At 54.1% G+C, this 17,305-nt stretch overlaps 7 protein-coding genes across 7 annotated transcripts; 3 read left to right on the forward strand and 4 right to left on the reverse strand.

Annotated features, from left to right (window-relative positions):
* The first annotated feature begins 2,075 nt into the window (after nucleotides 1-2,075).
* Nucleotides 2,076-5,031, forward strand: BKA58DRAFT_42873 (serine/threonine-protein kinase MAK). Its single transcript, XM_046173024.1, has 4 exons — nucleotides 2,076-2,455; nucleotides 2,502-2,718; nucleotides 2,773-3,522; nucleotides 3,573-5,031. The coding sequence occupies exons 2-4, from the start codon at nucleotides 2,566-2,568 to the stop codon at nucleotides 4,989-4,991; spliced, it is 2,322 nt and encodes a 773-aa protein (XP_046021369.1). The 5' UTR covers nucleotides 2,076-2,455; nucleotides 2,502-2,565; the 3' UTR covers nucleotides 4,992-5,031.
* Nucleotides 5,032-7,088: 2,057 nt separating this feature from the next.
* Nucleotides 7,089-9,462, reverse strand: BKA58DRAFT_432008 (iron hydrogenase). Its single transcript, XM_046173113.1, has 2 exons — nucleotides 9,076-9,462; nucleotides 7,089-9,021 (listed from the first exon to the last, which is right to left on the reverse strand). The coding sequence occupies exons 1-2, from the start codon at nucleotides 9,178-9,180 to the stop codon at nucleotides 7,237-7,239; spliced, it is 1,890 nt and encodes a 629-aa protein (XP_046021370.1). The 5' UTR covers nucleotides 9,181-9,462; the 3' UTR covers nucleotides 7,089-7,236.
* A 27-nt stretch (nucleotides 9,463-9,489) lies between these two features.
* BKA58DRAFT_448742 (uncharacterized protein) lies at nucleotides 9,490-11,321 on the forward strand (the record flags this gene model as incomplete). The annotated part of the gene is made up of 3 exons (XM_046174287.1): nucleotides 9,490-10,043; nucleotides 10,093-10,307; nucleotides 10,361-11,321. The coding sequence occupies exons 1-3, from the start codon at nucleotides 9,804-9,806 to the stop codon at nucleotides 11,319-11,321; spliced, it is 1,416 nt and encodes a 471-aa protein (XP_046021371.1). The 5' UTR covers nucleotides 9,490-9,803.
* Nucleotides 11,322-11,689: 368 nt separating this feature from the next.
* BKA58DRAFT_42928 (arrestin domain conatining protein) lies at nucleotides 11,690-13,558 on the reverse strand. Its single transcript, XM_046173034.1, has 3 exons — nucleotides 13,360-13,558; nucleotides 12,353-13,237; nucleotides 11,690-12,300 (listed from the first exon to the last, which is right to left on the reverse strand). Exons 1-3 carry the CDS (start codon nucleotides 13,435-13,437, stop codon nucleotides 12,058-12,060), a joined length of 1,206 nt encoding a protein of 401 aa, XP_046021372.1. The 5' UTR covers nucleotides 13,438-13,558; the 3' UTR covers nucleotides 11,690-12,057.
* Nucleotides 13,559-14,057: 499 nt separating this feature from the next.
* Nucleotides 14,058-14,604, forward strand: BKA58DRAFT_414317 (cyclophilin-like domain-containing protein; the record flags this gene model as incomplete). Its single annotated transcript, XM_046172478.1, has 2 exons — nucleotides 14,058-14,069; nucleotides 14,119-14,604. 2 exons carry the CDS (start codon nucleotides 14,058-14,060, stop codon nucleotides 14,602-14,604), a joined length of 498 nt encoding a protein of 165 aa, XP_046021373.1.
* Nucleotides 14,605-14,762: 158 nt separating this feature from the next.
* BKA58DRAFT_42942 (ZPR1 zinc-finger domain-containing protein) lies at nucleotides 14,763-16,642 on the reverse strand. The gene is made up of 3 exons (XM_046173038.1): nucleotides 16,347-16,642; nucleotides 15,513-16,296; nucleotides 14,763-15,462 (listed from the first exon to the last, which is right to left on the reverse strand). Exons 1-3 carry the CDS (start codon nucleotides 16,485-16,487, stop codon nucleotides 14,921-14,923), a joined length of 1,467 nt encoding a protein of 488 aa, XP_046021374.1. The 5' UTR covers nucleotides 16,488-16,642; the 3' UTR covers nucleotides 14,763-14,920.
* Nucleotides 16,391-17,284, reverse strand: BKA58DRAFT_42923 (uncharacterized protein). Its single transcript, XM_046173032.1, has one exon. It carries the CDS (start codon nucleotides 17,241-17,243, stop codon nucleotides 16,680-16,682), a length of 564 nt encoding a protein of 187 aa, XP_046021375.1. The 5' UTR covers nucleotides 17,244-17,284; the 3' UTR covers nucleotides 16,391-16,679.
* Between the last annotated feature and the right edge of the window lie 21 nt (nucleotides 17,285-17,305).

Raw genomic sequence — 17,305 nt, forward strand, 5'->3', positions numbered from 1 at the left:
TTCGGAATAGGAGAGCTCGTGTCGGAGATTCTGTGCCCATCTGGCATCAGGCAGCATTCAGGGTGGGCCGGCAATCTACTCAGACAGCCTGTGACATGATCTCAACACGGGAGAAGGATTCTGGAAGAATGAGGGCCCCGTCGTAAATCTTGATGTTCCCTGGGCCCAACAGCTCGCCCAGCGAAAGACGAAACCATCGTCGAGTGCGCATGGACTGCAGTTCTTGGGTGTCACTCAGGGTCCGTCGCTGATAGCGCAGGGACTGACAGGATGAACGACGGAATTGCGCGCGTCGGGAGGGAGCGGCCAGCTTGCAGTGGCCGTCGAAAGTGTGTTTTACTCGTGCAAACTCTCTCGAGGCTCGAATGAGGCGCGGTCTATTGATGGGCAAAAGCAACTTTGCCGCACCTCCGCAAAGGCTCCCGCGCAGAATAGAGTTGGGCCTTGCGCTCGCTGCCGTTTGGTCGATCACAGGAGGTTACACGACGCGTCGGGCACTCCACAACGCGCCGCGCCCTGCATCGTTCTCGAAGACGCTTGAGATGATAGTTTATTGATGATGACATGTGACGCAGCTGCTCATAATCCTGCCTCAGTTTCAATGTTTGGTAGAGTGCGTCCATGGCTGTGGAGGAGCAAATCGCGTGCGCATCAAGGACGGTCCTTTCACTACGCTACTGACTCGAGCAGGGGATGAGCCTGACGGTCTATCTCGCCGTCGTTGTTCCGTGGTGCCGCGGGAGGCTAGAGGCACGCCTCGACAGCGAAACCACGTTGACGGGTGCCCACGGCGGATTCTGCCAATGGCGGCATGCGCTAAGCCCCTGACGGCCAATGGAATAAGGCTGCATGACGGCCATCCAGGAACCTGCCACAAATCAGGAACCGGCGCCGGAGCGAGGATGAAAGGGGTGGAAACGTGGGCCGCAGCGAAATGACAGCTTGATGCTTGCTTGTGCCTGTGACGTTCCTGATGCTCCCTTGGGATCGAGGGCTGGTTGCAGGATGGCTGCAGGCACCCAGGGGGCAGCAGCGCAGGGCAGGCGGCGCGAGGGCAGGCAAACCGCAGCTACTTGAGTGAGGATATTCCGAGAGTGGCTTTGCGGTGTGTGCGCTGTACAGACGTGAGGCTATGTCGCGCGCGCGGTGAATTAGTCGTGGCCGTACATAAGACGCGTGCATGGCTAATGCACATGTATGCGCGCAGGATCAAATTGGCACTGCGCTGCACGTCACGTCACGTGGGGGGGCATAAAGGCAGAATGGCAGCAAAAGTCGGGGCAGGGGGCCCAATGAAGGGCTGCGATAAAAAACATCTTGCAACAAATTCGTGCCATGGGCTGCCCGACAATTGGGCGCTAGGCCGCTCCGGGCAGCCGAACGCTCCTTCCTGCTAAGCTTGGAACCACCTTCGCGCCGTCCTTCACCACTCGCCCCGAGCCTCGACTGTCAGCCCCCGGTGCTCATTTCGCGCCTATTCACTCCACCCCCCCCAGCGCCACACTTGCATCTCCCCCAAAAACAATCGCGTCGCCATGCTTCCTGCGCTGACCGCTCTGCACTTGCTCTCGCCTCCCCCACCACGTCTTGTCGCTGCGCATCGTGTCTCGCCCCAAGCTGCTGCTAACTAAGCCGTCTTTGCCTCTCTCCGCCCAGCTGCCGCCTCGCTGCCAACGCACGCAGCAGCGACCGCTCTCACCATAGCAACAGGCCGGCTGCTGGCCCTCTGACCGCACTTGTCCCGTCTGGGCCGCCCGATCTTCATTGTTACGACTCACAACGCTCCCCGAGCGCCGCTTCCACTCTAATCTCTCGGGCTAGCCTGGCGACCCGTGCAAAGACCCAGTACCGCACCCCTTGCTGTCTCTCATTACACGCGCCGTCCATCAATCACAGCACCCTCCTAAAGCCGGCGTGTTTTCGTTCGTGTGGCTCTGACCTCCATCACATCTCGCTCCCGCTAGATCGCTCCGTCTTCTACTCACCAAGCCGCATCACTGGACCTGGCCAACTTTGACCTTCTTCACGCACCATTCGGAAGTCCACATCCCTACTCCCCCGAGCGCACAGGCACGCTCAAATCTCCCAGCCCGATCATTAAGCCACCTGCGCTATGGTCACAAAGTCATTCCTCTTTCAACCTCACTAGAACATCCTGACCTGCGGAATACTACCCGTCTACCGTGGTCCTGGGCTTGACTCCACACGCCCTCCCAACCGTCGTCTCTCATTTTCTCGACATTCCCGCACCTGCATCAACCTGGACCCTTACTACACGCTCCTATCGCATCTCAAACCCTCGATACGCACTGAACTCCCCCTCCCCCTCAGCTCTCAACCACACCTCCCCTGACGTCTACCTACCAATACCACCCTCTGCAACGCGAATCTTCACATGAGATGAACTAAAGGACCCTCGAGAATCGAGCATCATCGCCCAAGGACTACATCATTGGTAAGCCTCATCACTGCTCCATCATCACGCCTCCTAACGTCAACAGTCCTTCCCATTGGGAGCATCTGCTATAACAGATCTTCAACTCAAAAGGGTACATTCACATCAATATGCATCCAGAATCACAAGCACAGCCGCATGGCTGGGCCTCTCTTGAGGAGAGGTATGAGGTGATGAAAGAGATTGGCGACGGCAGCTTCGGCAGCGTCGCGCTCGCACGCGTTCGAACTGCGGGATCTCACATCGCTCGTCGTGGTACTCTGGTACGTACAACGTTCCACAGGAGCTAAGACATCGAGTCAACTGACGCGTCACAGGTCGCGATCAAGACCATGAAGAAGACTTTTGACTCATTCTCGAGCTGCCTCGAGCTGCGAGAGGTCATCTTTCTACGGTCGCTACCACCGCATCCTCATCTGGTGCCGGCTCTGGACATCTTCCTGGACCCCTACAGCCGAAGGCTTCACATTGCCATGGAGTTCATGGATGGCAACCTGTACCAACTCATGAAGGCCCGGGATCACAAGCCAATGGACGCGCACAGTGTAAAGAGCATCCTCTTCCAGATAATGTCCGGACTGGAACACATTCACGACCGCGAGTTCTTCCACCGCGACATCAAGCCAGAGAACATTCTTGTTTCGACATCTCAACAGAACGACACATCGCATCCCTTCCGCCGATACTCAGCAATGATGACCCCTCCTTCGACACCCCCAGCATACACAATCAAGATCGCCGACTTTGGTCTTGCGAGAGAGACCCACTCCAAGCTCCCCTACACCACGTACGTCTCGACCCGATGGTACCGCGCCCCGGAAGTGCTCCTACGTGCCGGTCAATACTCAGCGCCAGTCGACATTTGGGCAGTTGGTGCCATGGCCGTCGAGATTGCAACCTTGAAGCCCCTCTTCCCTGGTGGAAACGAGGTCGACCAGGTCTGGAGGGTGTGCGAAATCATGGGCAGCCCTGGCGGTTGGGTCAACAAGCACGGCCAACGTGTCGGTGGTGGTGAGTGGAAAGACGGTGTCAGGTTGGCACAGAAGCTGGGCTTCTCATTCCCCAAGGTAAGTCACACGGAAACCATGATATCAGTCCCCAGCTAATGGTCGTCCAGATGGCCCCTCATTCAATAGACACCATCCTGCCATCGCCACAATGGCCTGCCAGCTTGGCACAATTCGTCACATGGTGCTTGCTTTGGGACCCCCGTGCCAGGCCTACTTCCCGGCAAGCCCTCGACCACGAGTACTTCCAAGACGCCGTAGACCCTCTACGGCTGAAGTCCTCATCTTCTCGTTTACTGGGTCGCAAGGGATCCGAACTCTCCGGCACCAACTCCCCAGATGCATCGCCCAAGCTCACATCGAAGACCTCATCGTGGCTCCGTCGATCATTGGTCGCACGTGAAAGCGCACCAGCAGTCCCACAGCACACCACACAGCAGCCGTTGTCGCCTCGACCATCTCCAGCCCACGCAAATTCTGGTGATGTGAGTGGGTCAACCAAGCAGCGTCCTGCTGCCACTAAGCGAGCTACGTGGACGAATGGGGCTTCCAACAACGGAGCTCCTATCCCCATTCTGCCCTCCATCAAGCCGATCTCTCCACTGTCGGCGGAAGTTACTGCACAAGCCAACGTACGTGCTGCGAATGGAGAGCAAGCCGCCGGCAAGATTGGACGACAACTCTCTCTCGCATCACATGGCAACCACTACGCAGACGTGCATCGTCAAGAAGCAGAAAGAGCTCTGAACGGTCAATCAGAAGTCACGTCTCCCTCGAACGGACAGAAAGAAGGTTTCTTCTCACACCTACGGAAACGTGCTCGACGCCTCTCTGGTCGTTACCAGACACCCATGTCACCCAACTCTGACGATATCGAGGCTAACGCTGGATGTGCACCATGGGCTGCCACCAGCGCTAGGCAATCGTTGGTGATGGACCAGTCACAAGGCGCAGCATCCGGTTCTACTTCAGACTTCTCTGAGCTAGACAAGGCATTGCAACATGTCAGGGACAGTGTCGAAGCGCACTCCCAACAGACTGCCTCAACGAAGAGCTCGCGTGTAGCAACTAACCCTATGCTCAAGCGCCACCACTCAGTGCCTCATGGCCCCGAGCCACGGAATGCTGAGAACGGCCCGAATGCACCAATCTCCAGCAGGACACGACGCGCGATGCAGAACAAGTCCAACCCATCGAATCGGTACGAGACGCCTAACGAGGAAGAGGAGTTGCTTAGCGAGGTTCTTGCATCCGCCACAAAGGCTGCAAAGAAGCTTGACAACCCGAAACCACAAGGACCGCGTGGTCCTGCCGCATCCTACCTGACACCATCGTCATCAGCGAACCGCAACAGCGTGGGTTTCGGACAGTCTGACTACATGACACCAAGCAAGCCTATGGACATCTCTCAACATCAGAGCAAGAACGAGCAGCCTGTTTCCAAGTGGCCCACACCACCCGATGATGGCTCCGACTGGGCTTCAAGTGTGGCTGCCAGCCTCATGGCAGCACAGACCCGACACCGATGATATCCAACATCGCGGGACCCATACTTCTTTTCGCCTTGCCTTCGTTGCATGCTCTTGCATCCATATAATTGTAATTTGGGTCACCGCACCCGCTCTTTGTCGCTCCCTATACGACCGTACGACATTGAGCTCTCCCGTCTGGAACGGTGCACGATTACAGAAAGATAGACACAGACGCGACGCGCTGCAAAGCCCTCAAAAGCAAAGCGCACTTTCTGGGACGGTGTTACTGGCGTCATAACACATCATCGTCCTTTTGCGCATCCACCATCGTTTATCATCTCACAACGTTAACGTTGTCGTTTTCCAATATCAGCTCCACATTCGCTCTGTACCACCACCACCACATATTTCCTTTTACTGAATCATCATCTCGGGCGGCATCATACATCATACTTGCGGCGGATCGACGCGAGATCATCGTCTGTTCATCTCGTGGGAAATTGTCGATATCTTGTCATCAAGTTACTTGGGTGTTGCTGCAGGGATAGTCCGTGTTTGGGAAAACCCATGTACACCTTGCTTCTGTTTCAGATTCTCTTTGGCGCGCCTTGTTGGCGCTATCCCGTACTATACTAGACCGAGCTTTTTCCTTTATGTGCTTCATTTCATCGGCGGATACCCCCCAATTTGAGCATTTGGCGACTACATCATACCGTCAGCTTTTATCTCCTCTACTATATATCCTTGTTGGTTAAAAGGGAAGGCTGGTGAAGGAAGGGAGGCAAACCATGTTTTCTTGGGATAAACTTGGTAACAACATGGGAGGTGGGTAGAATAGTTTTTGAGCGATCAACTGGCCCTGTTTCAACTCTTCTCCTTGCGTCCCGTTTTCTACCTGCGTTCTCCTTGCGTACTCTCAACTACTATCTTGACTTTTCTTGCAAATCCCCACACACAACCCGTTGTAATATGTAATAGTACATATAGCCCAGGATGGCTAGTCATTGTATGTTTCTTGCCTCGCGTCCACCCAACGCGTATGGCTCATGGGAAGGAGTTCGATACCACCTGGCTTGTTTTTCCATTACTACCAACAAAGCGATTCTGGCAGTGCCGAACGCGCATCTCCTATGTACCATTAGTTAGTTATCTCCCTACCATCAATGAAAGCTGCTCGCTTGCCTGCCTCCGCCGCGGCACCAGACTGCAAAAAACCATACTACATCTCCGCTCTTCATCTCCATGCCTGATCCTGTGAACCCAATCTACCAGCCTGTTCGATTGCGTGCTCACTCTCCACTGGACACGCAACGCCACTGCGTAACTCGCCTACTCGACCACTTCGACTAGCCAACGCATCACTCCCGCCCCTGCCATGAACCCTTCTTGCGTTCACGAGCAAGCGCACTAGCCACGTCTTCAACTGTTCACAAGCATCTTCCCTCATCAAATCTTCCAACTCAGCTCCGAAAGATCTCCATCGGTCCTACTCGTGATGTTCAACGTGCATGTACATGGCAGTCGTTCCTTACTTGGTCTTGACAGCGTCTTCCCAGAAAGATCGCTGGATACATGGTACTGGAGTGTACAGCGGTGTCCTTGCCCACCATGGCGAGGGATGCAGGCATACGCTGATGGCCAGCCGCAGCGTCGAACAAGTCCATGGCCGTCGTGATCTTCGCCTACACATATCACCTCCTTTGGTACTACACCCAAAGCACAACAGCGCATTTCCACCACTCCGTCTACCCTACCTAAAGCGAGGTGTCTTACAGAGCGGAAATGAAAAGTAGCACGAGCACGGTAAGGCGCGGAGGGGACGGCCCGCCGCATATGCAGGTCTGTGTACATATGCAGCCACCAGCCATAACCACTACGGAAAAGGAGATCGTATGACGTCGGTTGTCGCGATTGAGATTGCGGTTGCGATTACGATCACTAGTACGATTCAGCATGTTCAAGTGAAACTCTTTTTGCTTTTGGGAGTGGCAGGGTTTGGTACGCATTAAAGGGGGGATATTGGGATAGAAAAAGAAAGTATGGGTGGACTTCGATCTCGACGAACATGTACGTCATAGTGTCACTTGACCTAGAAGACTTCCGGGTGATTAATCACGCAATGTTTCAAGCGATGCCACATCTGGTTGATTCAATGAACGATGAAATGTATTGATTCTTGGATTGTCTTTCCAACCCTCTATGGAGGCGATACTGCATAGCCGTCGCAGTAATCCCCATATGTAAAACAACGCCATGCAATGCTCCTTCCGATATCTAATGCTGTCTACTTGTACGCGACGCTTTACCATCCACCACCAGCGGTAACAGCCAACCCAGCAACGCGTTCCATATCACTCGGCTTCTTCTTGCCAACATCGCTTTCGACCTTGATGTACGATGTGTATATCAGCTTCTGCTGATCGACGCCCGTGATATCAGCCCAGTGTGCCATGAGCTGCTTCATGCGTGACCTCGATATTCCATCAACGACATCTTGGTCGGGAGAGTCTCCATTCATCTCCCCATCTGTCGTGTGTTGATCGTCGTCCCCGTCTGTCTTCTCGTCTTCCGAGTCTGTACCCGAGAAGTAGGCTTCATCCACCCTTGCCAGCCACTCTTTTTGCTCCTTTGGGCCGGGCTTGGGCGTGGGCGCATCTACATTCGCCTCTTGAATGCCTTCGTAGACCCGTACTTCGTCTACTTCCTGGACCTTGACCTGTCCGCCGCCGTTTGTGCATCCGCCAGGACAGGCCATGACCTCCACGTACGCATAGTCCTTGACGCCCTCGCCTGCAGCAGCAACTGCACCACCTGGTCTTCTGCTAACTCCCGTCTTGCCGCCAGGTAACCTACTAGCTTTTGCTGGCTTCAGTCGCCGGACCAAGTTCTGGATGTTCCTGAAACCGTAGAATCGTGCTGCCTTGATGATTGTTTCTGAACCGCGAACTACTGAGTATTCTACTACATCAGCATTACGCCCCCGAACGGTTGATATGGAAGATCCTGGGTTTTGAGCTTGGTACGTTTGTACTATGTGGTATAGATATCCACCAGATGGGCCAGCAGCTGCGCTTTGGTTCTTCCGGCGCGAAGGAGGGAATAGGAAAGCATCTAGCTTTGGGTCTGGGAAGGGCGTTCGGTCGGCAGATGGAAGCGGTGTCCGAGGAAGGGAAGCAAAGTTGATGCCACGGGCTGCTGCAAGGTGTAGTAGTTCTCGAGCTGTGATTACGCAGTCGGTGTCGCGAATCTTTTCCTGTGACTGGTCATAGCTAGGTAGCCACGCAGCTGATGTTAGCTCTCCACGGCTAGCTTCAAGCTTCTTATCAAAGCATGGCATAATAGCGAGGTGCCATATCTGAGATGGTGGCACGTTATAACGTTCGCTGAGGACCGACTTGATTAAGGTGCCGGTGAGGGCTTGCGGCGACTTCAGCCGCGAGAGATGCGGGAGGACGTATGGATGCGTCTTTTCGGCATAACATATCCATCCAGGGCAGGCAGATGTAAGTATAGGAGCTTTTGGCGTCGTATCAATTGCGCCCTCAGATCCAGGCTTTGGTGTAATCTTAGATACTTCGGGCGAGAGGGCATTTGTAACCTCGTCTGCTGCGGCAACGAGACAAGCTTCGCGCATTGCGTTGGTGTCGATAATCCACGTGAAGTCGCTTCCTTGATGACCACCAGACCTCAGACCTGAAGGTCCACTAAGAAGCTGTGCGATCATGTTCCCAGCCTCTACCTCGGAAATGTTGAAGACGGCAGCCAGACTTGCGCGTGATTGTGGTGAGACGCTTGCGACGAACAGCTTTCCTTCAGCATTTTGCTCGTTCACATCTTTTTCCAACCCAATACTCGCATGTCCATTCGTTGCTCCATTTGTACCATTGTGTGCCAGCCATGGTGCGCGTAACGACGGGTGAGTATCAAGCGTTGTGAGGACCTCGGTATGCGATTGCAGCGATACCAATACGGCTTCCGCACTTGTCACACATCCTGAGCATGCGAGGCAATCAGTAAGCGATATCGACGCGGGTGGTGGCGGTTCTGAGGCGGCGGCTTTCTCCTCGGTCGTAACTTCGTATGGATTCTAGCATCTGTCAGAATGCGCCCGCGCATGCCGCAACGCGACAATGTAGCATACCGAGTTGTCTGCCTGTTGTACTGGGAGCGTCTCTATAGGCTTTATGCACGCGACGCCCGGCGATATGAAGTCGTTAAGGTCGTCGGCTGAAAGAATGGCGCTCATGTTGCGCCGTGTTCTAGTGGGGGAGGGGTGGCAAGCGGTATTGCGATGTGAGTAAGGAAAGACCACAAAGACAGCAAACACCGAACTATGCAGGTAGAATTCCGAAGAGTTAACGAAGGAAGAATGAAGAGCGCAACGCAATTAGGAAAGTCCAAAACTCCCGCCCCGATGTCGCGGAGAAAGCAGTCACGCAACGCGCCGGCCTATCGATAGGCTCGCATTTCCAAAAGATTCCGATGACAAACCTCCGCGGCGAGTTGCCGCCACACTACCTAGGTATCCACATCTTCTGCGCACCTTTGCTTCTCACGTGCTTACACATGCCGATGTCGAGTGCAACAAGAACACATCCACACGCTTGGGTACATTAGTTGCCGCAATATAGTCGCTCACGGACTATAGGAGCATACAGCATGCGGGGCGCATGCTGTTCGGCAAATCGATTTAGCCTGGCAAACCGCGCATCGAATGGTCGGAGGAAAGGCAACAAACCTGGAAATGACCAACATGAATATAGTATTTTGCTTTACTCCTCAACATGTCGTACCATAGGAGTCTGACTTGCTCATCATGTTTTGCTTCCTTACATCTTCGCAGTGTTGCTACTGCTACGTTCCGCCCGTATGCGACGCATTTCCGTTGATACCTTGGGACTGATGTCTTCCAAGAACGGCACGAAGTTTGAGGTTGCGAGGAGAAGGGGTGGGTGGATCTCGGCGCCTAGATTGCTGACGACGTGTGCCTTCTTTGGTATTTTGTGGCTGTGGTTCAATGTGAGGACGTCTGAAGTTTTGATTCCAGAGGATTCATTCGCCTATGTACAGGACGAGGGTTTGAGAGATATACTGAACACGACTCTAGGGGTACATCATGAAAGCTCTCATACTGTGCTCCAAACTAACACAATCCAAGTTCGAGAAGATTCTCGTCCTCAACCTCCCCTTCCGAACCGATCGCCGCGACGCAATGAGTCTTTCAGCTGCAATCTCCAACACCAAACTCGAGTTCGTGGAAGGTGTAACTGGGGAGAGTATCAAAAACAAGGCCTATCCTCTACCGGAAGAGAACAGGAAGCTTCCAGCAGGTATCCGAGGAAGTTGGAGAACGCACATGAACGCCTTGCAAAAGTGCACGCCCTCCCCCTTTGACCGAATGACGCCACTGAACTAACAACATCCAGGATAGTCGACCAAAACCTAACCACAGCCCTCATCCTCGAAGACGACGTAGACTGGGACATCCGCATCCGTCAAAACCTACAACGCTTCGCCCTCGCCTCCCGCTTCCTATCCTCAAACTACACATCCATTCCTCTCTCGAAACTCACCTCCCACCGAAATACCGAAACAACATACACGGCCTTCAAAATTATCGACACATCCAACCTCGCCAAGAAGCTCATCTCCCTCCCTCTATCCTCCCTCTCGCGCCAATCCCACCTTACCCACACATCATCACCATCACCCTATGGTGGCCCATCAAAATGGGACATACTCTGGCTAGGCCACTGTGGAACCGGTATGCCGCGTCCAGCCCCCAATCAGCAATCCCCAAACTACGACCACGCTGTTCACCGCACGATAACCCTAACGTACCCCAACGACTCCACAGTCCCATCTCCTCACCACCTGAAAGCCCACCCCTTCCAAGGCGATCCCGACGCCCTAGCCACCGCTTTCCCACCACACACACGCATCTACCACCGCGCGACCGGCGGCACCCTCTGTACAGTCGGATACGCCGTCTCGCAACGCGGCGCCCGTCGCTTGTTGCATCAATTCGGAGTGGCGGGGTGGAATGGGATTTTCGATAGTGAGCTGGGGCGGTGGTGCGCTGGGAATGATCCTGATATGGGTCGACAGGCTCAGCATTCTTCGGACGATGCTAAGGGTGGTGGTGGCATAGGTGTGAATGGGGATGAGAGGGTTTGTTTGACGACTCAACCACCGGTCTTCGCACATCATCATCCGAGTGGTGGGGAGAGTGATATTGGCGGGGTGGGAGGCGGGTTCGCGAAGAGGTATGAGACGAAGTATTTGAGATATAGTGTTAGGATGAACTTGGGGGCATTGGTTGGGAGGACGGGAGGGGCGGTTGGAGCGGAGGGTTTGGTGGATCAGTGGCCTGATGGGGGAGAATGAAGGTATGGCTAGGAGACCGGGTTCGTGTATGGGCATGAATGCGGGTTGGACAGGGACGATTGGGTGAAGTGTCATGAGTAGTGGTTGTTCTTCAACTACTCTGCCGTAGCTATTGAGATCCACCTACTGTGGCTTTTCTTTCGCTCTTTAGATCACCTCTCCTACCTCTTCTACCCTCTCCAACCAATGCACCCATCCATTGCCTAACACAAGACTTCCCGGTACCCGCCGAGGCGTTCTTCCTTTCTCCATCCAACCTTGTTATTAAAATAGGAACGAACGACTCGAAGGTATCATGAACAAACAGGCGGCCGTCCCGTCGTGCCCTTCCTTGTAACGCCAATGAAAAGCCAAAACAATGCTCCCTATAAACAATGCACAAGCTCACTGGGTATAATGACCTTGCGCCTTTTGTGTTCAAATAGACCCAATGCGTGCTGTAGATGGTAGCTTCGACATGGCTCCGGGCTCCGCTGGTTGCATGATCGGTATTGCGCCTGTATTATATGCTATCGCCTATGCGCGATCCAGTGCTTTGCGTGCAAAGTGGTGCAAATCGTCTGTCCTGGTCGGGTCGGCTGGTTGCCGGTGGCTTCATGCAACAACGTTTGGTGCTCGAGTCCGTCTCGACCCTCGAATCGCAGAGACAAAACGTGCGGAGTATCGAACACAAGTATCGTACGCATGGCAAAATCGCGTCCCTCAAAATCCTCAATACTTTTGCGCGCCCAGCTCTTCACTCGATCAGCGGTTTCCGTACGCCTCCCACAATTGCGATACCAAGTGCGCGCAAGCCTTCTGGGTCGTTGGATCGAACAATAGTACTGGCGGGCAACATCGGGTTGTCAGGTGTGACGTGTGCGGCGTCCTTGGCTGCCTGCTCAATGGCCTCCATTTCCTCTTTACAGCCTGCATGGTCAAAAGGACATACCACAATAGGCTGACGGAGCAGAATGTCTCGGGCTGACGACATTTGCGCCTGCATTCAGTCAGCATAATTTGCAAGTTGCAATTCACCCAGTCTAGCCTACCTTGACTGTGAGGTAATACTCAATCTTGTATAGAGTACCAGTCGTCGTAAAACCAGTGACAGCGTACATGGGAAACTCCTTCTGCCCTCTCGGAATGACACCTGCGTTGTCCCGTAGATCTTTTGCGGGGAAGACTAGCCCGAGGTTGGTGAAATAGCCCGCTTCGGGCATCCTCACGCCGACGTGTTGCTGCGTTTTTGCCAACGTTTTGACTTTGCGAGTCGGTTCATCTCCTTCGTGGTTGAAGATGATCTCTTCGTCAATGCCGACTGTGATCTTGTTGATTGTGACCTTCTTCGCCTTGCTCAGCCAATCGGGATTAGGACTCAATTTGATGTATACCGAGACTGGATCCATCGGGCCATAACTCCATCTCGGCAGGCTTATCCCAAGGGTGACGAGGTGGTCCGTCACTCGTTCTGCGCTTTCGGGTCGATTGTACATGCCAAAGGTAGAGAGGGTGTCGTATCGTTGTATCGGCACGGCAAAGGGATACTTTTTCTGTTCCTGGGGCCCTTGCTGTACTGTCACGACGAGTTCGTAAAACGTCTCAGCCGTCCGACTCGGTAATTGTAGACTCGCGGGCGGGACTCTCCTCGCTACCTCCTCGCCTCCCCGTCCATACGGTATGAAGATGACGAACGGTAGGTCCATACATAGTATACTCTCATGTTCTCTTCCCGGCGAACATCGGTACAGGAGCATTTCCTTACCGACGATGTCGGTAATCTCTTTGCGCGGGGCTGCCAGATGCTTCTTCGTAACCGAATCGGCGGACGGGTGTATGGTTTCGCGACGGTGTAATGCGATAGTGACGAGGGAGACATTGACAGGCGCCGATACTCCAATGAGTGGCCGTATCTCGACTTTGCCTTCTATTCGAGGCTATTACATGTCAGCAATGGCCAGTACCCTTGTCGAAGGGGAGTCGGTCATTCAGCGACTCCACGCGGCTGGGTGGAGCGCAAGACGTCCACTCATAACGGAAACAGATTGGAGACACGTACTAGTGTTGCTGATATGCCCGGATAGCCAACCAGAAAGTTACTGTTTGGCGGTCCTGAGACGCGAACGAAGGCCGACATGTTCGTTTCTCGCAGCGCAGGCCTGGGAGGGCAGCGGGCGCTGCATGGGCGTGAATGTGGCCTTTCAGAATGCGGTGCCCTCGTCCAAGTCGCGCGTTGGAGGCTCTAGGGTACTGATGCGCCGGGCAGCTATGCCGTGCTGGGAGCTAGGTAGCCTTCCGGGCAGCCAATTGTGGGGTTGAGATGATGTAGGCGCCTCGTATCTCGAACCCGCGGGGCTCAGCGTGGCAGTGAGGCCGGTGGATGCGCGGCGGGCCGACGACTAAGGTTTGCGATGTAGGAATGGGCGTGTCTGCAGTGAATACGCGGGGATACTGTGGTGGATTGCGTCCCGAGCGTCGTAGGGCTGTCGCCGAGTGGAGCTTATGCGGCGGCGCTTATGATGAGGTCCGACGTCTGCCAGTGTCGCGAGCGGAGAAGGCAGCGTGGGCAGCTGGCGGTAGCAATGATGATGACAGCGGATGCAGGGCGATTGCACACAGTAAGCGCAGTCGGATAGACGCGCGATGTTCTAGGCGCGACGAGGTGGAGGTGGATGGGCTCTCGACTTCGAGGGTCCGATTCGTGCGCCATCATCGCTCCTTCCAAACCACAAACACCACTGATCTGCACCCACCACCATGTCCGTCACAGTGAGTCCAACCTCCTGCCTACTTCAAGCCTGCTACTAACAGTGACTAGCTGCATACCACAAAGGGAGATATAAAACTCGAAATATTCTGCGAAGCCGTCCCCAAGACCGCGGAGAACTTCCTCGCACTCTGCGCGTCGGGCTTCTACAACTCTTCACCTTTCCACCGCCTGATTCCCTCTTTCATGGTCCAGACGGGCTCGCCAGCCTCCGACCCAAAGTCCAAGACTTCCACTTCCATCTACGATACGCCAAACCAGCTTTTCGAGGATGAGCTTCGGCCCGCGTTACGACACAATGCGAGAGGCATCTTGAGCATGGCGAACAAGGGAGCAAATTCCAACGGCTCGCAGTTCTTCATCACGTTTGCGCCTGCGCCGCACTTGGATGGGAAGAACACCGTCTTTGGAAAGGTGCTCGAGGGATGGGAGGTACTGGATGATATGGAGGCCGTTCAGGTAGACAAGAAGTCAAGACCGCAGGAGAAGATGGAGATCAACAGTGTTACCATCCATGCAAACCCACTTGCAGGATGAACAATATGTTACTGGGCACAGCGGTAGTAATGCGACATATGTCAAGCTGGAAGCGTAGTGTTTGATTGGAGCCTGAAGGATGTCGCGTCATCTGCAGAAAAAGAAAGCGCGGATCAAGATCTGAAAGAGTGGACCATTCACACTATCGGTGTTGGGCTGAAAGATATCAAGTCGCTATAGGCATCACGAAGCATGGACGCAGCAAAGAGTAGGAAGAAGATCATGTCACACTGATCATGGCTGGCGAGGCCTTGGTATCTACGAGCGCCGACCTAATGCAAGAGTCAAGGAAATCTAAGAGACGTCGAAGTTAGCCCTACGCGCCATTGGTCGTTGTCCCGTTCGCTGCCATGCTAGCCGCATGCTCCTCCTCATAGCCCTCCGTCTTCATGTCGAGCAACCCAAGTTCCTCCTCCTCCGCCTCTGTCCTCTTATAGTCCTCGACCTTAATCTTTGGATCGGGCTCCGGTGCCGTGAAGCTCTGAACGTAGCTGCTGGCGAGAGGGTCTTCGAGAACAAGAGTGAACTTGTCTTCGCCGTTGATGGCTGCAGAGAGGTTGTGGAAGAAGGTGTTCCACTTCTGCTTAGACTCTGAGTCCATGGAGTCTCCTCCACCGCCAGCGTCGAAGATGGAAGATTTCAAGTCATCGCGTACTTGGGTCAGTAGACCTTCGATCGTGGTGAACCTGCCACCAAGAGTACCGGGTTCGACGCTGAGGTTGAGCTCGAGGCAGGACATGGCGCATGATTCGGCCTTGAGGATATCTCGCGATAGATCTTCCTTGCTATCAACGGTGACCGTAATACGACGACCCAGCTCGGGAACTTCGCCTCCGGTTTTGACTTCGTTACTTCGGTCTGCATTGCATTAGCAGGTAAACGTTGATTGTTCCATGATATAAACTTACATCCACAGTGATCGCATACTGTGCTCATCAGTACCACCTGCTTGAAGTGGGGGATGTTGACCATCTTCATGTTTGTGGTACACGACTTGGTACATCCTGGGCAGCTCGCAGGGAACGAGTACACTTGGTTCTCAACGATATCGTCCTCGTCCACATTGTTGACCATAGGGGCATGAGAGGATGGCATCTCTGGGTACATTTGTGAAGCGTGGTACTCTGGTCGGATCTCTGTGGCAGGCGCTTCGCCGCTGGTGTCGCCCAGACCGAGCGCTTCGTTTTGCGCCGCAGTTCGTGGGTATTCGTTGCGAGAGTATTTTCCTGCGCCAAGCACACTGGGAGGTTCGATTGACGAGTTGCCGGCAGGGTCGTCGATTGTGATCTTGAACGGCAGCTTCTCTCCGGTGGCCATCTGCTTGATCGTAGTGATGACTCCCTGCAACTGCTCGTACACCTCTGGCACCACCGCCTTCCTCTCCTCCTGCTTCTGCTCCAGGTCTTGCGCTACCATTGCGAGTATGCCCTCCACATTTGTCAGTTGTCCTCGCCCTTGTGGTATCTCTAGATCGATGTCCTCGATTCGGAACACTGCGGTGTCGCTCTTGATAACCTGACGGCTCAGATCGTCGGCCGTTTCGACTTTGAGAGAGAACTTAATGCCTCGTTGCTGGATCTCGCCAGCGGGTTGAACCTCGGAGTTCTTGAAGTGGCAATGCGGGCATGAGAACGACATGAGAACGATCTCGCGGAAGAAGGGTATTCTCGTGAGGAGGAGACGCGTAGTACCCTTGAAAATGTCAGCAGCTGAATCTATCATCAATTTTCGAATGCACCTACATCTTCGTGACAGTTCATGCACATGCTTTCGATCTCGTCGACAACCTTTGTATCGTCGTTGTCTTCCTGGGCGCTCGCCTCGGCGACCTTGCGGCCCATGTCCTCGAAGAGATCCTTCGCAAGGCTCTGTTGTTGTGCCATGTTTGCAATCGATTAATATTGGTGTAGGGTAGTGTTCGACAAAGTAATTGTGCCTGCGATTGGATTGACTTTCGCAAGTTCTGATGACATAACTTCTCGAAATTTTTGAGCCCCGCGCTTGCATAGCGGGGTGTCCACGGGTCGCTAGGCCCTTCTATGCAGGTGGGCTGCATTCACTCAGCCCTACGGGACTTACAGCGCAAAGTCCATAAAATCGAGTCCGCCTGTGCCCGAGTCTTGTGTCTTCTTCTTGTCAAGCATAGCTTGCAGGCCGCCTTTGCGGGCCCTCTGTCTTTGCTTGCTGCTTGCATTAATGGTCTTTGGAGTTACATCGTCTTCTTTCTTGGTCGTAGTCGGGGCTGCGGACGTTGTGACTGTATCCAACAGAGACTGTGATCTCTTGACCTGTCTGCGAGGCCTTCGCTGAAGCGTTTGACGTGTCTCTCGTTGGCATCGCAAGCAGGTATACCGAACACTTTTCTCGGGCACCGACAGCTTCTTGCCAATGCTTTTGCGCTTGTCTCCGCTCGAAACTTTGCACGACCATCCTGGAATCATGACATTCCCGCATGCGACGCAAATACTTCGTCGGAATGTATCCGTCTCCTTGCTTGAAATATCGACTTCAGCATCTTCGATTAGCTTGTTGCATGCATTACCTAGAAACGCTGCTGTTGTTGGCGAGGGAATTGCGAGGAGATGAGCGGCTTCTCGAAGGAACTTCGCCCTCAGCTCTGTTTGAGTTGCTGAAGCCATGTGTTAGAGGACCTGAATGATCTCTGCGCAGATCTTGGGAAGCTTCCTGCAGGTCCAGTATC

Source organism: Alternaria rosae, assembly GCF_020736505.1.
Source record: "Alternaria rosae strain MPI-PUGE-AT-0040 chromosome Unknown BKA58scaffold_10, whole genome shotgun sequence".
Classification (NCBI taxonomy): Eukaryota; Fungi; Ascomycota; class Dothideomycetes; order Pleosporales; family Pleosporaceae; genus Alternaria; species Alternaria rosae.

Excerpts from the sequence above, each read along its gene's own strand:
- BKA58DRAFT_42873 (XM_046173024.1), top strand. The coding sequence starts at position 2,566 with ATGCATCCAGAATCACAAGCACAGCCGCATGGCTGGGCCTCTCTTGAG. Across the intron at positions 2,719-2,772 it reads TCGCTCGTCGTGGTACTCTG|GTCGCGATCAAGACCATGAA; the intron begins GTACGTACAACG and ends GACGCGTCACAG. Across the intron at positions 3,523-3,572 it reads TGGGCTTCTCATTCCCCAAG|ATGGCCCCTCATTCAATAGA; the intron begins GTAAGTCACACG and ends ATGGTCGTCCAG.
- BKA58DRAFT_432008 (XM_046173113.1), bottom strand. The coding sequence starts at position 9,180 with ATGAGCGCCATTCTTTCAGCCGACGACCTTAACGACTTCATATCGCCG. Across the intron at positions 9,022-9,075 it reads TACAACAGGCAGACAACTCG|AATCCATACGAAGTTACGAC; the intron begins GTATGCTACATT and ends GACAGATGCTAG.
- BKA58DRAFT_42928 (XM_046173034.1), bottom strand. The coding sequence starts at position 13,437 with ATGTCGGCCTTCGTTCGCGTCTCAGGACCGCCAAACAGTAACTTTCTG. Across the intron at positions 13,238-13,359 it reads CGGGCATATCAGCAACACTA|CCTCGAATAGAAGGCAAAGT; the intron begins GTACGTGTCTCC and ends GACATGTAATAG. Across the intron at positions 12,301-12,352 it reads AGTATTACCTCACAGTCAAG|GCGCAAATGTCGTCAGCCCG; the intron begins GTAGGCTAGACT and ends GACTGAATGCAG.
- BKA58DRAFT_42942 (XM_046173038.1), bottom strand. The coding sequence starts at position 16,487 with ATGGCACAACAACAGAGCCTTGCGAAGGATCTCTTCGAGGACATGGGC. Across the intron at positions 16,297-16,346 it reads GCATGAACTGTCACGAAGAT|GGTACTACGCGTCTCCTCCT; the intron begins GTAGGTGCATTC and ends GACATTTTCAAG. Across the intron at positions 15,463-15,512 it reads AGTATGCGATCACTGTGGAT|ACCGAAGTAACGAAGTCAAA; the intron begins GTAAGTTTATAT and ends AATGCAATGCAG.
- BKA58DRAFT_42923 (XM_046173032.1), bottom strand. The coding sequence starts at position 17,243 with ATGGCTTCAGCAACTCAAACAGAGCTGAGGGCGAAGTTCCTTCGAGAA.